This window comes from Calonectris borealis, chromosome 5 (genome assembly GCF_964195595.1).
Source record: "Calonectris borealis chromosome 5, bCalBor7.hap1.2, whole genome shotgun sequence".
Taxonomy (NCBI): domain Eukaryota; kingdom Metazoa; phylum Chordata; class Aves; order Procellariiformes; family Procellariidae; genus Calonectris; species Calonectris borealis.
Genome location: NC_134316.1, coordinates 17536433 through 17551755, shown reverse-complemented (window position 1 = coordinate 17551755; position 15323 = coordinate 17536433). Strand labels below are relative to the sequence as shown.

The following is a 15323-nucleotide window of genomic DNA, read 5'->3' as shown; positions in this document are numbered from 1 at the left end:
ATATATAAGCATATCTTCACATTCTTCTTCAGAATGGCACCATTTTTCTTCATAAAATTTATACTATAATTAAAAACCTTTCTTTTGTATTTCACCTGACTCCCAGGTTATTTTATAGGGTATTGAAAAAGTCCCGAACTTGGAATAGAACATTAGTTTTTCTACCCTCTGTTCCAACAGCTAGTTAAACACAAGTCTTTTTTGGAACTAGTCCATAGTTCAGAGTATTCTAAAATGCCAAACTCCCAAGACTTTATACAATTTTTGAAACTTCAGGCCAAATTTTGCAGTAAGAAGTAAATTAATTTTCACTGGGATGAGTGGAGGCTGTGCAAGCTGGCTTGAAAATTTGCTTGTCTGTGGCTTCATATTATTTCACTTGAGTTTTGCAACAACATAAGGATTTGGATAGAGATATTTTATGAATACTCATGACAGCATCTTGGGCAGTGAAAGGAAACACAATGGCTGATTCTGCCAACTTGTGGTATGTGCTTTTAGAATTCAAAATCGTTATTTTGTATCTGCTGTTGATTTAACATGAATTCTTGGGTCTACTTGCATAAAGACATTGCAGTACTGAAGCCTTTAATCTTAAATTCTTTTTCTACTTTCTTCCCAAATATCTCTTAGCTGATACGTGCATACCAAGGATGTGGTATTAGTGACAATTAATTGGGATTTGCACTTCCATTTATAGAATTCTTTGTATTCTTACAGTGGCTGTTCAAAAACTGTACTGAAGATGGTTATTAAATGAAGACAGCATCTCTAAGCCTACCTACTATTTTTATAGTTTAAAAAAAATAGATGAAATATGAGCAAATCATAATGACTGTAAATAATCCTTTTTCTGTTTCTTTATAGCACATATTTGTGTCTGATGTACAGTATTCTTTTATAAGTGCAAATCCTCAGAAAAATCATTTACCATATGTCATAAATTAGTTTAAAAAATATTACCATTATAAGTAATATATGAGTAAAATTTGAGTGCTACAGAGTGGATTTTATATATTCTTGTTTTGTATATTAATAAAAAGTGTTTACATTTTTAGTATTAAAAGAGAGATTCTTCCATTGGTAAAATCACTGTGCCAGGATGTGGAATATGAAGTTAGAACTTGCATGTGTCGGCAACTGGAACATATAGCTCAAGGAATAGGGTAAGTACAATTTGCATAACTGCTTCTAAACACAAAATCTTTCTCTAAAATATTTATTAGTAACCTACAAACTCCTTTTAAGATTTCTAACTTAATTCATGCATAATTAATAATGAATTTGTAGTGTACAGATGTGTTCTTAGGAATTGGCTGTTGGCAGTTGTCTCTTTTCCATTTTCAGATTTTTGTTTCTCTCTGATAGTAAAATTGCTGAACCATACAAACAACATTTTTTTGTAAATGAGTTCATCTATAGCTTCTTGAGGTCATCTCAATTATCCATTCATGTCATTGGGCTTATTTAAATGGAAGAAGATTATGGCAAGTATTAGCAGTTTCTAATAATTACTGTGCGTTTTTTTGCGAAAGGCAAAATGTGTTTTGTAAGCAAATTTCAGTTCAATATCAACTTTCACTCTAAGCTTGAAGACTTTCAATATTGCACATACAGGAATAGAAAAAGTCTGGAACTTTCGTTTTAATAAATAGAACATGTTAACTACTCACCCAGGATTGGTCTTTGAGTGAGCAAATATTTTAAAATGCCAGATCTGTCCACCTGTTACTGTGTCAGGAAGGAAAAAAAGCAGTAACTTTTCTTACAGACTTGAAAAAGTTATCTAGTAAGATTCCCTGCCCTGCATTATACAGCAAGGATAGATTAGATCTTAAGAGTCCCGCTGGCTTTTAAAATTGTGAATTTATGGACAAATTCAAGAACGAGGCTGAAACTGAAATGTAATTTGAAAGATACGATAAATATGCACTTCAATTTGTTAGTACTGGTGTTTGCAGAAAACATGCCTTCCTGTGGCTGTAGAATGATTTTTTTTTTTAAATGGAGAATTAAGTTGTGATTTAGATTCTGAGTTATTTAAAAAAAAACAAACAAAACCAAAACACTAGAAATTCCTGAAGCAATGTGATTTACCTCTCAGCCATGGAATACTGGAAAAGTGTATGTTCAGGCAGTGTTTTAGCTTATTCAGATATAGGGAATGAATATTCACAGCAAGAATTAAGCATTACTGTCATGTACTAAATTTAACTTTGTTTTGGTAAGGTCATGCAGGATAGTAATGTCTAGACTTGTAGATAAACTTGTCTTTATTACGTATAAAATAATTTTATATATGTGCTTTAGGCACCTCTTCTGCAAGCTCCTTGTCCTGCAAAAGTTCAGAGGATGTGAATCATGTAAAACACAATATTACTCATCTCAGTGAAGTTACCCATTTGATTTTGTACTTATTTTCTTTTATAACAAAACGTAGGTTAGCACGGTAAACAATTTTAACATTTTCCGTATTGAATGGCTTTGAATTTAAAAGAATTTGTGATTCTTAAACTTCTTCTTAAAGAAAGATAGTATTTATTGATATTGTTGATATTTGTAAAACTGAAAATTTAACACACATTTTACTAAACTGAATTACTGAATAATTTGAGCTTGCATTTGTTTTTACTGTATGCATGTATTTCACGTATCTTTATGTATCTTAAAATTGAATTCTGTTTAATGGGACATTAAAGATGAGTGAAAGAGAGGATTCTGTTTATCTTCAGGGAGTGATCAGGTTTTTTTTCTTTCCGTAACTATCGAGTATTGAAGGGAGGGATGGTTCCAACTGTCATATTAGTTTGAAGATTTTTGATGCCACCAAAATGGAAATCCACAGAAACAGATTTGGAAAGCATTTTTTTCTTTCTTTTTTTCTTTTCTTTCTTTTTTTTCCTTTCTTTTTTTTTTTCCTTTCTTTTTTTTTCTTTCTTCCCCCCCGCCCCGATTTCTGGGCCTTGATTTAGGATGTAGTCCTATCCTTCTCTGCCCTGACTCTTCCTATGCCGTATGTTCTTGTCTATCTCGATGACCTTCCTTCCTCTTTTCTCATTTGTTATTGCTCAATCCCATGAGATGTTTTTGGTGTCTTATTTGAGATGCTGTCTGCATTTCCATGGATTCCTCTAACACTCTCAGTTAACCTCTGCTATAGTCAAGAGCTGAGAAGTAATCATATGAATTTGGCTTTGAAAATGATTTGTGACACATAATACAGCAAAATAAATTTTTTTTAAAATAGCGTACGTTATTCTGAGTAAAATAATTCTTATCTAGGGTACACATATAGTTAGATAATATTCCTTTCAGATATTACTGAAACATTTTTTATGTTTTAAAAATGTACAGTGTAGAGATTTCCTTGCCTCATGGCTCAGTCTATTGAGAAGCAGAAAATGGTTTTGGTGGTAGCCTTTAGGAAGCACTCACAATTTGTGTGAATCTGTGTGAATTTGCTTTCAGCAGTTTTATTTTACATTTAAGATAGGTATACGTACAACCAGGTGTTAAAATAAGAACTAAATGTGTGCATTTGTGTCGTTTTCCTCGCTTTTCCTCCAAATGCTGTTTAAGTTCAATGTATACTAAGCAGTGTGAAAGAAGGAGCAAAAAAGTTGTTTTCATTTGTAACAAGGTGGCTATATCTTATACTAATAAGTGACCATTTTGGAAAGGAAATAAAATTTTCTTCATTCTGTTTAGAGTCTTTAAAATTAACTAAATTACATTTATTATACCTGGGACCTGAAAGTCTTAAGATAGGTGTTATGTAGTAGCAAATGACAGTATTACTGGCAGTTTACCCAGCCTTAGAATAGTGGTTTAATAGGGCTAAATACATAGTTATCAATTAGTGGTCTGTTCTGTGCATTTTTCTTTAATTCTTTCCTCCCCAACTTTTATTTTTAGCATTAATGTATCCATATACTCTGTTTTCTTTCTGAGGTTTTTGCCTAGTCCCTTCCCAATGATTTAGATGCTTTAATCTTTAAATTTCTTCTCATAAGAAATGGTGAACTGTCGGTATTTTCGGTATATAAACTATTGCAGTGTTTCATGTTGAGGATGAATAGGTAGTAGGAAAATGAAGGCAATTAAATAAACAGAAAGCACATTTTAAAGTAAATTTTGAAGGCATAATGTGACAACAGTCCCAATGCTTATTTTTATTATTTAGTGATGTTACCACTGAATGATATCATGTCATTTTCTCATAATTTTATATGAATGATTAATCATCTGTTTGGAAGAATACTGTTAAGCTACATCTTGATTTGCTGGCACCAATAATAAACTCTAAGGTGCAAATCACTTTGATGCTGATTATAAAGATTTGAAAGTATTATTGTTCATATTGATTTACAAAAGGGACAGCTGTTACTTGGTTAGTCTAATTGGAAGGGGTATTTTGGGCATTTTTATTTCAGTAAAAATCTGTCATCCTGGAGGTTGTGATTAGTTTTGTACTAAAAACTGTGATTGAAATGACAATGATAATGATAAGTTCTTCGTACGCAGTTTCTCAAAGTGTCAAGCATATTTTTGATTTTGTCATCTTGGTTAATGCTCACATAGTGTAATTTTATCAGAGTGTTTCCCTGCAGTTTTATGTTTTGGGCAGTATAAACATTGAGGGCCATATCCCTGGCTATTATAAATTGGTGAGGTCCTATTCTTGAGATGTGGTGCTTACAACAGTTTTCACTCATTGATGAGCAGACCAAGAGCTCGTACATGAGAACAGGACTAAGTGGGCTTCTTAGCTCAAATGGAGACAAATTCAAACACTAGAAATCTTGACTACTATAAATAAAAAAATGAGCATGATGGGAAAAAAAAAGCAGAAATACTGGGCATGTCTTCCCAGTTCTTGTTGATAGTAGGACTGCAGAAAAATCTTTCTAATCTTTTAGAGCAGTCAAGAATCAGTTACACACCGGGACATGGGAAATTATGCTGGTTGATAGTTTCTACAGTAGCTATACTTTTGCTCCAAGAAGAGAATCTCTTTTCATTTTACTTAAGCCAGGCACCTTACTGCGCAAATGTTTCTACGTCAAGAGTATTTCACTCCTCCTTAGTCACCTCTCTGATTAAACTCTGATTTCTAAGGCAGTCCCTAATACAGCAATCTGCTGCCAATGTATAGATTCAAGTTGTCAGGACTGTTACACATGCAGATAGTTCTAGTAATTACCAAGGCAAAAAGAGACAAGCAGAACCCTTTCTTTACTACTTTAAAACAAGCCTAAAAGCTAGTGTTTGGACTAGTTGGGAAACTGCATTTTCTCTGAGCAAGAGTTACTTACCCTCTGTAAAGAAGGCTCATCTTTGAAGCATAAGATTTCCAGACACTTGAATCCAACATGACTCATATTTAATAATTTTTGGCTTTGGACCATGGCATTGAGCAGTTTCTGCATATTTGATCAGAAGAGTTTTCTTAGTGACACTGAAGTAGCTGGACTCCTTCAAGTTTTTTCAGACTGCATTTTCTCTGATTTATTTCGAGCTAATTTGAATGCTTTTTTAGTGATGAAGTTTTGCATTTTAAACTTGCATGTTTCTTTGCCTGACAAAGAAGAAAGTCCTGAGATTCACTGGAAGTTTTTGTTTAATTTTCATTTCCTCACAACTTTGTCTATTTTTCTTTCTTGACTATCCAAAAAATATCTAAATGAGTATTTCAAGGAAGAATTCTGTTTTGTGGTGGCAATATTGTTTCATTATATGTTTTCTTTTGACTGCTTGCCTCACTTTGCAGGACAGAACTAACAAAAACTGCGGTGCTTCCTGAGTTAGTAGAACTGGCAAGAGATGAGGGCAGCAGCGTACGTCTTGCAGCTTTTGAGACATTAGTGAATCTGCTCGATATGTTTGATGCAGGTAAGAATTTAATTTAGGCTTACTAGCCCAGTTCTTAATGCTTTAATGCATCTTACAAATGTACTTAAATGCGTTTTGTTCTGTCTGCATTCCAGACATTTCTGATTTTATTTTGTTTATTGTTTTATCCTTTCATGTCTTGCAGTGCTTTATACGTAGTAAGTTTTAAGGAAGGTGAACCAGCTGTCCATGAAATCAGTTATCTTATCCCAAGTTTCTAATGTAATGTGGCTAAATGGAATGAGTAAAATTACTGTATAAGTGAAAGGAATATTGGGTTGTTAGTATTTACTTAATGCTGTCAATACACAGAATACAAAATGTTAGCTCAACAGATGCCATTGCTTGTGGTTTTTTTGCTGTTAACTAGTTTTTGCCTCTTAACTGAAGTAAAGCTAGTCCTAACTACAGACTGCAGCCTGCTTTCAAGCTGAAGAGCCCCGACTGGGGCAATGATATGATATTTGTGTGTATATCAGTAAATCTTGTAGGTTTTAACATCTAGTGTTATATGTCAAATACATTTGTAAATTTTGGAACAGAAAATACTTCTTCATGTCCTATAAACTGCAGTGTGCACAATTGATCAGTTTTAGAGGTGCTAAGCACCAGCAATTACTATTTAAATCCCTTTAAACTTGTGGCTATATGGCACTGAAAGCTTTCTCCTTTGCAATGAGAAAATGTGCGTATTTTATAAAGCTTTTCTGTATTTAAAATGAAAAATGTAGATGCTTGTATTTTTCTCAGTGCTCTATATCTTTCCTCTGATCAACATTCATATTTCATGCTTCTCCAGGTGTAGGGGTAAGTGTTTATGTCTTCACGTGAGGAAGGACAATTTCTCTGTTGTATCTGGTTCTTTTGGAGTAGTGGTGGTGGGTTACCTACAGGCATGGCTCTTGGGTTCTCATCACATGTTCGGTTCAACATTGATTGGGGCAAACTTTAAGGAGAGCTACTGTGACTGTTCCAGTATAGGGGAACATTCCGGGTAACGACTGTGCCTTGTCCTCCAGTCAACTGCTCTGTCTTGATTTTTTCAGGGGGATGTAGAAGACAATAACAGTCAGCTTTTCTAGCTCTGTATCAATTGTGCTCTCTGCTGATTTTTTTTTTTTTTTTTTTGCAACTGGAAATGTACAAAGCAGCAGAGTACATGTTAGATCATTGCTATAGTGTATATGAAAAAAAAATTTTGTATTATTGATCACTGCTCATTATTTGCCACTTTGCTCTTTATACTGTCTTTTTCCAAACTCTTCAGTTGTTTATCTTCATTAGCAACTCTGTATTTTGCACCACATTTCCCACTCCCACTCCCATCTTACTGACTATGCTACTCCTTCCTGATACATATCTGAGGAGCAAATATTTACTGTACAGGAACTGGGTGATGAATTACTAAAATACATGATTGCATATAAGCCATATGGAGGAGTACATAAAGAAATAAGATAGTTTTGGCGAGAATACCATAAAAGGACTTTTTAGCAGTTAGTGCTTATATCAGTAAGTATGACAGTAGGTTAATTTTCAAATTATTGAGTCTTTGCATTGATGCTATCAAGTTTGTGCTTCTCTTTGCACTGCCCAGTCTTCACTCCTTCCCCCCTACCCCCCAATTGCTGTAACTACTGCTTTTACTATTTAAAAAAACTTAGAGAAAGCAATCAGGGATTATTTACAGGTTTGTAAGGAATGTGTTTCTAGAAATTTGGTTTGTGTAGTTTTTGGTTTCGTGGCTGAACTAGAAAATGGACATTTTGAAGGTAGATGACCCAAAATTATATCCTAGGGTTTCTTTCCCACAATATCAAAATATTTCTTCTAGTCAACCTAAGTATTTTGTTCAGCCATAATTATTTGCTGAATTTTGGTGTTGATCTACTGTTAAAAAATCCTAATCCTTTTAAAACTTGAATATTTTAAAAATACAGTGGTTTTATTTAAAACGAATCAAAACACATACATTTCTTTGAACATTTACTCCTTTATTTTATAAGGAGGCAGAGTGCTTGGATTTGACTTGAGTTTCTAAATTATTTCATTTCTTCCCTCTGCCCTTAATTATTTTATTTCTCTGTGAATTTATTGTTTACCAGAAGATTTTCAACTTCCTCTTCTCAGTAGGTTGAAAAAATTCACTTCCAGCGTATCCAGATTTTTCATTTTACTTTCATGGTCATGATCAGTCTTGATCGCCCTGTATTCCTACTATTGTAGGAAATCTTATTGTAGGAGTCCTGCAGTATTCTTTATCTCCCTGTATTCTTGGTGAATGGAGAAGTTAGTGACTGTTCATTTATTCTCTGTCTCATCCTTTACGGGGGGGGGGGAGGAGGTGTGTGTGTGTGTGTGCCATTTCCCTACAAACAAACAAATGAAACAGGTAAGGTGTTAAAATTTAGGACCTGTATTATGGTAGTATGTTCGCCATTCTCTATACCTCTTGTTTTTTACCTCCAGTGAGTGCCTGTCAAAAATAGACCTGAGCATGTTATGATATACAATGTGATATAAAAATGGTTTTTTTCGTAACTTACTATGGAAGCCCACTCTCTGTGCTCTTTTTTAGGTGTTGACAAATGGCTAACTTCAAAAATTTCTTTTGTTTTTCAGATGATAGGAGTCAAACTGTGCTCCCCTTAGTGAAATCATTCTGTGAAAAATCCTTCAAAGCAGATGAATCTATCCTAGTTTCTTTATCTTTCCATTTAGGGAAACTGTGTAATGGATTATATGGTATGATTTAATGTTCTTCTAAAAAAATCTTTAAAATTAGGGAAGATTGGAGAATTTGAAACCCTTGGAAAATATCCAGATTTGAATGTATCAAATGAAATTATAATTAGGAAAGGAAATATGGAAGTAAAAGTCTGAAATAAGCTATTGCATAAATATTGGATTTTATGAATTTCCTCTTTGGGTGTCCATCTGTTTATTGGGTTTTTTATGTTTAGACAGAGACAGAGTTTTTTGTTTAGACAGGGTCAGAGATGGAAACATGGTGGTTTGTGTTTATTGGTTTGACTGATTTATTTTGATTCCTTCTTGGATATTCTGGAGCTTGTGAGTTGGATGACTGAATTTTTGAAACTAGAAACCTTTGAAAACACAGTATGATGTTAACTGTGTACGTTCCCCTCTGTGCTTGATATCCTTTTTGTGGCCCATAAGGAACTTCAAGGGAGAAAGGAGACCTAACAGCATGTGGATTCCCAGCTGCAGCTGAGCCCAAATCCATACCCATAATTTTTGTGTTTTTCTGTACCTTAGCACTTGAGCACAGCAGATCTTTCCTTGATCATTCTGCCCATCATATACACTTTACATAGAGCTTGGCTGTGGCGGGGCAGCCCAGAATCATGGTTTTACATTACAGAGAATTTCCCCCTAGACTCTTAAATCCTTTGGTCTTTCTTACAGACCTTTAAAATGATCCTTTTTGATCATGTTACAGACTATCAAAGTGACTGTTGCTTCACTACAAATAACTCAAAAGGGCTGTTCCACAGTGTCAAAGTGTTATTTACAGAAGCACAGAGCTAGGATAGTCCATCCTGTTTTTATCATGTCTTCCCAGTCTTCTTTTCTGTAGGTTGACTGACTTTAATTGCTGATCTCTCTTCACCTCCAAACTCCATCTGGCAAATTCACATTTTTCTTGAAGTGTTACGCCTTAGGAGAGCTGAACAAAGTGAAAGGGTTACTTCATGTGTCTTGCAAGCTATATTGCTGTTTGCATTTTTCAGTATGAAAAATTGCCTTTTTTTGCAACAGTTTGCAATAGTTTGACATTATTTGTTCAAGTGCAACCTATAAACAGAAGTAACTCAAAAGTCTGGGTGTGGTTTTTTTTTGTTTGGTAGTTTTTTTTTTATTTTAATAAAACTGTCATCTAATTAGTCTTTCTCTTTCCTGGCCTTGTGCAGGCAATGCATATCTGGCTAAGCATGGTACCTTACCTCTGTCCTAATGGAATAATAGTCTAAAGTTTTAAGACCATATGTCCAGTTTCTGAAGATCATTTTAAACTCTATCTTCTAAAGAACTAACAGTCTCCCTTCTAGGTTGATGTTATCAGAATATTTAATAAGCGTATTCTGTAATCCAACATCAAAAAACTCAGTGAAAATACTGAATAGTACCAGGACTAGGATAGACCTTTCTTTATACAGTTGCCTATCTTGTCCGTGACCCATGGGTAACTTTCTCTTAACTGCTTTTCCAAGCAGTTTTGCAGCAACTTTATAGTTTTTCATCCCTCTTTCCTGATCCCTTATTTTGCTTATGAAAAACATGACCTTTACTTCCTCTTTTGTATTCAGTCAGGATATCTAGTAGTCGATAACAGGTCCTATTATCCAGTACTAGAAGGAAATGGAATCCATTTGAAAAATTTTGCTTTTGCCATGTTGGCTGCTACTCATTTTCTTGTTTCCTTTTCGGTATTTACAAGTAGATTTTTTTATTTTTGTTCCAATTTTTTTAAAAAATTGGAAGTAATCTGACAGATCTGTAATTGTATGGCTTGTCCTTCCCCTCTCCAACTACTAAATATCTGTACCACTTCAGCCCTTTTCCATTCTGATATCTCACTTGTTTAAGATTTCAGCAGCTAGTACTTTAAATACTTTTGAATACTGGAATGAAGCACATCTGACCCTGCACATTTTGAAAACCTCTCATGTTTAAGTATTCACTGACCTGTTCCTTCTCTACTTAAAGCTTGAATCTTTGTCACTGTTATTAATTGTACTGAGCCTGATGACACTAGTAGAGTTTGAGAAAGAAAATAAAAGCATCAAGCGTTTCAGCCTTCGTGGTACCAATCACTGATAGCTTTCCTCTTTCTCTTAAGTAAAAACCTAAACCTTTCCTTGATCGTTCTCATATTACTAATGTACTTATAAAATGACCTGTAATTTTTGAAGTCATCTTGCTAGTTGTCTTCCAGTTTGTTCTGAGTTTTCTAATTTTTTTCTTACATCTCTTATCTGTAGCAACATGACCTAATTTTTCAACTTGCTGCAGACATGCATTTGTCATGTGACTGAGCTCCATAAAGATCTAAAAATGTAATCAAGAAGAAACCAGTATCAGTGGAACAAACAAATATATTCACAATCCTTCAGCTAAAATCCTGAGTATTTCAAGAATTATGTAAATAGAAATTAGGTTTCACTGTATTATAGTTAGCTGTCATTTTTCTGTAATTACTTTTTCTGTATAAAGTGTACTGATGATACTCCACTAGACTCACGGTATGGGAGGGAGGGAGAATAAAAATTGGCGTATTTGATAAATTTGTAAATGAGATTTTGGTTTTGGACATTATTAATAGCATTTGTAACAAGAAAAGTAAACTTCCCCCCCCCCCCCAGGCATTTTTACTCCTGAACAGCACTTACGTTTTTTGGAATTTTATAAGAAGCTTTCCACGCTGGGTTTACAGCAGGAAAATGGACACAATGATAATCAACTACAACTTCAAACTCTGGAACAGGAAAAGAAGTATATTTCAGTGAGGAAGAACTGTGCTTACAATTTCCCAGTAAGTAACTTTAATTTAAGGTTAGTTCACTAAGTAGGACTGCATGAATGATAGAGAAGTTATTGCCAAATTGTGCATTGTTAGCTAGATTCTAGCTCTCTCCTGGAAAGTTCAAGTTAATGGCTTAAAGTAGAGGTTGTCCAAAGGCGTTACCAGGAAAGATTCCTCTTTGCAGAGCCTCAGAAAATTATTGGCAGGTTTTGACTGAGAGAGTGCTGTTCTAAGAGGTCACTGGTCTCATTCTTTCCTACACATTTTCTCCAAACCCTTAGCATAAAGGCATTGAGAAAATTGCTGTGAAAGAGAGTCCCCAATTTCAAACTACTCAAAGATAGGTTTTCACATTTGCTGTGTCATCACGTTACAGGGAGTTGAACATTGAATCTGAATGGTTAGATTCATGTTTTAGTCATGTTCCTGCCTGAATACAAAAAGTCTTTTCAAGTTTATGTGAGGTCTTCAAACTTACCACTCACGTTTCTGTAAATCTACTTTATATTTTGACATTCTGCGTTTATATTTAAAGAAAATATATTTCTACCAAGAGCCAGTAGACAGTTATTTTTATTCTGCCTTTTAAAGACAAGCACCATGTATATAGGTAGACATCTGTTGGTTTAAGTGAGCAAAACGAGGTATATACACACACAATTATGTTGAAATTAGATGCTTGCTTTACTGCTTGCTAAAATGTACTTTGTTTTTGAAGTCTCCAGCTGCAGCTTCCACTAGCGTACCGAAACATTAGTAATATTTATAAAACTAAGGTTTTATATCTTTTGTTTTTAATCTATGTTTTCAAAAGAAAAGCCTGCAGCATGTCTGGAAAATATGTAAATCCAGTTTAGTTCTCAACTCTAGAACTTGTCTGATGCCTGTGTTTTGACATGGCCATCAAAAATGCCACATTTCCTCTTTAAAATCACAACCTGTTATCTCCCAAGTGTCTTGCTGGTTGTAACTCAATGTTTTCGTCTGATAATTTCTGATAGTGTGGTCCTTCAGCTATACAGTTAATAAAAGACTTTATCTTTCCACAGGCCATGATTGTTTTTGTGGATCCAAAGAACTTCCATTCAGAGCTATATTCTATATTCTTCTGCCTTTGTCACGACCCTGAAGTTCCCGTCAGATATACTATGGCCACAAGCTTCTATGAAGTAAGTCTACAAAGGTACTTTGTTAGTACTTACATGTTTTTGTTTTATGTTGTTTTCTTCTTTAAGCTTACATATGTGACTGTTCAACCAAAAGAAAAAGGCTTGAGAAAACTTGTTGAAATTTAGTTCGTCAAAGGTGTTCAATCCCTTCTAATATGTAAATACAGCCCATATACACACATTAGTATTTAAGTTGTGTGACATTTGGCTACAAGAGCCTATTGCTAAGTGAGCTCTTAAGGAGCAAAAGCTGGAAGAAACTTAAACTGGTCTAGTACCACAAACATAAGCAATTGTACTGATCAGAATATTTTAAGGTTTTGAATGCTATTAGAAAATAACGAGACAAACAGGAAAAAGGAACTTGCCACTTATGGTCCTGAAAACCTTCTTCAGGACTGTACAGTTTGCTACTGCGCTGGTGTTCTGTGGAAAATGTTTGTTTGTATCAAATCTACGTTAAATGCTCACATTTAATATGAAACTACTTGGAAATTTATGCAGATGTAAAAGCATATGTATTCTTATTATGCCATTGAGTTTACATCAGTTCCACTGTATTATTTTCATAAAAATTCAAAAATGTACAGCTGCATAGATATTATTAGCTATATGGGGTGAATTCCAGAAATGAATATAACTCTCTCCTGATGGTTGTAACCCATATAGGAAGATCTTCAAGGTTTTCATAGTGTTTTACTGAGAATCCTTGTGTTTCAGTCCTTGAGCTAGCTTTTTATCCCATTTTGTTGCTGTGGAAATTGGTAAGTTAAGCAGCTTGCTGAAGGTATTTAAATCACTAGTGGAGGCATAAATGCAGCCAAGGTGGCTTTATTTCCACCATCTTAAGGAAGGTGGATGGATTTCCAGTTCTCTTTACCTGTTGATGCCTTGTCTTAGCAAATGATAATCCAAGGTAATTGTTGAAATTTAGCATATAATTCTACATAACGTTTCATGTCAGATGTATAACACTTTTAAGGTTCTGCCTGAATATAAGTAAAGTATTTTATCTCATTTAAAAAACCTGTAAAGTTATACAGTGGTCTGAATATACATTTAGTGCTGGTTGATTTATTTTTAATACCATAATTTGCAACCACATGACATCCAGAAATAAGTAATTTATGGCATTCACTGCTAGATGGATTTTTTTTTTTTTAAATAAACTCTCTGTAGCCATTTCTCTAAAGCTTCATCTTGACTGGAAGTAAAGTCTTATTTTCACTTGGCTTATATAAACAAAGAAAACCATTAAAAAACATCATCTAAATACTCCATACGGCAAAAATCTCATTCCTCAGTTTTTTCTCATATTTGCTATAAAAGCTTTTTAACAGTGTGGAGATGGACTTTTGGTGGTTTTTAGAAATTTATATGTAACTTATGAATCACAGTAAAAAACGCCAAAGAAGTAAGGAGTGAAAACTTCGCATGGAAGGTTGGGGAAACTTAAAATTCAGAACAAACTAAATCAATTTTTACATTTTATCTTTTGTAAATTATATAGCTGACTGACTGTTAACTCTCCTAAGGAGCATGAAGTACAACATTTGAATATTCCAGAAGGAATTTTTCTAGCCTTGCAGTGGAGTCCTAAAAATATTTGGTAAATGTGAAATAGAGTTAATTCTAAAAGCATGTTTCATGATTAGGTAATAGGCCTGTTTCTTGACTCATATTCTTTACATAAGCATATTTTTAATGTGATCAATGGGAAAGTACACAACTTTAGAAGGTTGATATTAGACAGTTGTTCTGCCTCCCTTCTTCATGCTTGCTGTAAAGTAAGCACTTGTAGTGTAGTTGTTGTAGTGCCATGGAACTAAAGAATGTTTCACCTTGCTATTTTACTGTCATTTTTTAGGTTGCTAAGCTTTTAAATTCTGGTGTGTATACAATACATAAAGAACTGGTTACACTATTACAGGATGAGTCACTGGAGGTAATATACTTTTATTGGAACTTTTTTTCCTTGTTACATTGAGGCAGATTATCTTGATGTTTAATAACTCTGCAATAAGACAGTACAGTGACTGTTTGAAATGATCAACAGCTTTTACTTCTGTTTCACAGATGCTTCATAGAGATGCCAGCCTTCTGTGAATAAAAAGAAGGAAAATAGGAAGGTGTTTGAATTTAGTAAACCCACAATGAATTTATTAGCTTTTTAAAAATATTCATTATAAATTCTTTTAATTGCTATATTATTTATTACCTTACAAATTCTGTGGAAAGATTTGGTTTTGATACTATATTAAAATAGTTATTGATAGCATTCAAGGGTTGTGCTTTGTTTTATTTTCATTTCTCCAATTGAAGAGGAGATGAAGAAGTTGTGTATGGTACAAAGATCAAGATTTATAGAAAGAGTTTCAGTCCAAGATCTGGTACAGCATCTGTGAGTGTTTATGAGACAGTTTAGTTTAGTGTACCTTGGTTTCAACCTGCACTTAGCTATACTGCAGACAACGTAGTGAGACTTTTTTGGATTGAAAAAGACAAATATTTATGTTTGAGACAAAATCACCATTTCCTCTGACAGTAGTTATTCTAATAGTTGATCTTTTTTTGTTTTCTATGTACGATCTTTGGATATGGCATGGAAAAATGAGTTTTGCTTTCAGGTGCTCCTTTTTGTTTTGCTACCCTTTGTTAGACATTTTCAAGGAAATTAAAAGTGTTCATAGAACATTTACTTATGGTTTATGAAA

General features: G+C 34.0%; 1 protein-coding gene across 2 annotated transcripts in view; it reads left to right on the top strand.

The window, feature by feature from the left end:
- The window catches only part of PPP4R4 (protein phosphatase 4 regulatory subunit 4), an 86037-nt gene that overhangs the window by 48991 nt on the left and 21723 nt on the right, over positions 1-15323 (top strand). For both annotated transcript variants that reach the window (XM_075151184.1, XM_075151183.1), the window contains 6 exons: positions 1059-1166; positions 5771-5892; positions 8515-8637; positions 11280-11449; positions 12490-12609; positions 14477-14554. In XM_075151184.1, coding sequence (XP_075007285.1) covers positions 1059-1166; positions 5771-5892; positions 8515-8637; positions 11280-11449; positions 12490-12609; positions 14477-14554 — 721 coding nt within the window. The remainder of the gene's footprint in view (positions 1-1058; positions 1167-5770; positions 5893-8514; positions 8638-11279; positions 11450-12489; positions 12610-14476; positions 14555-15323) is intronic.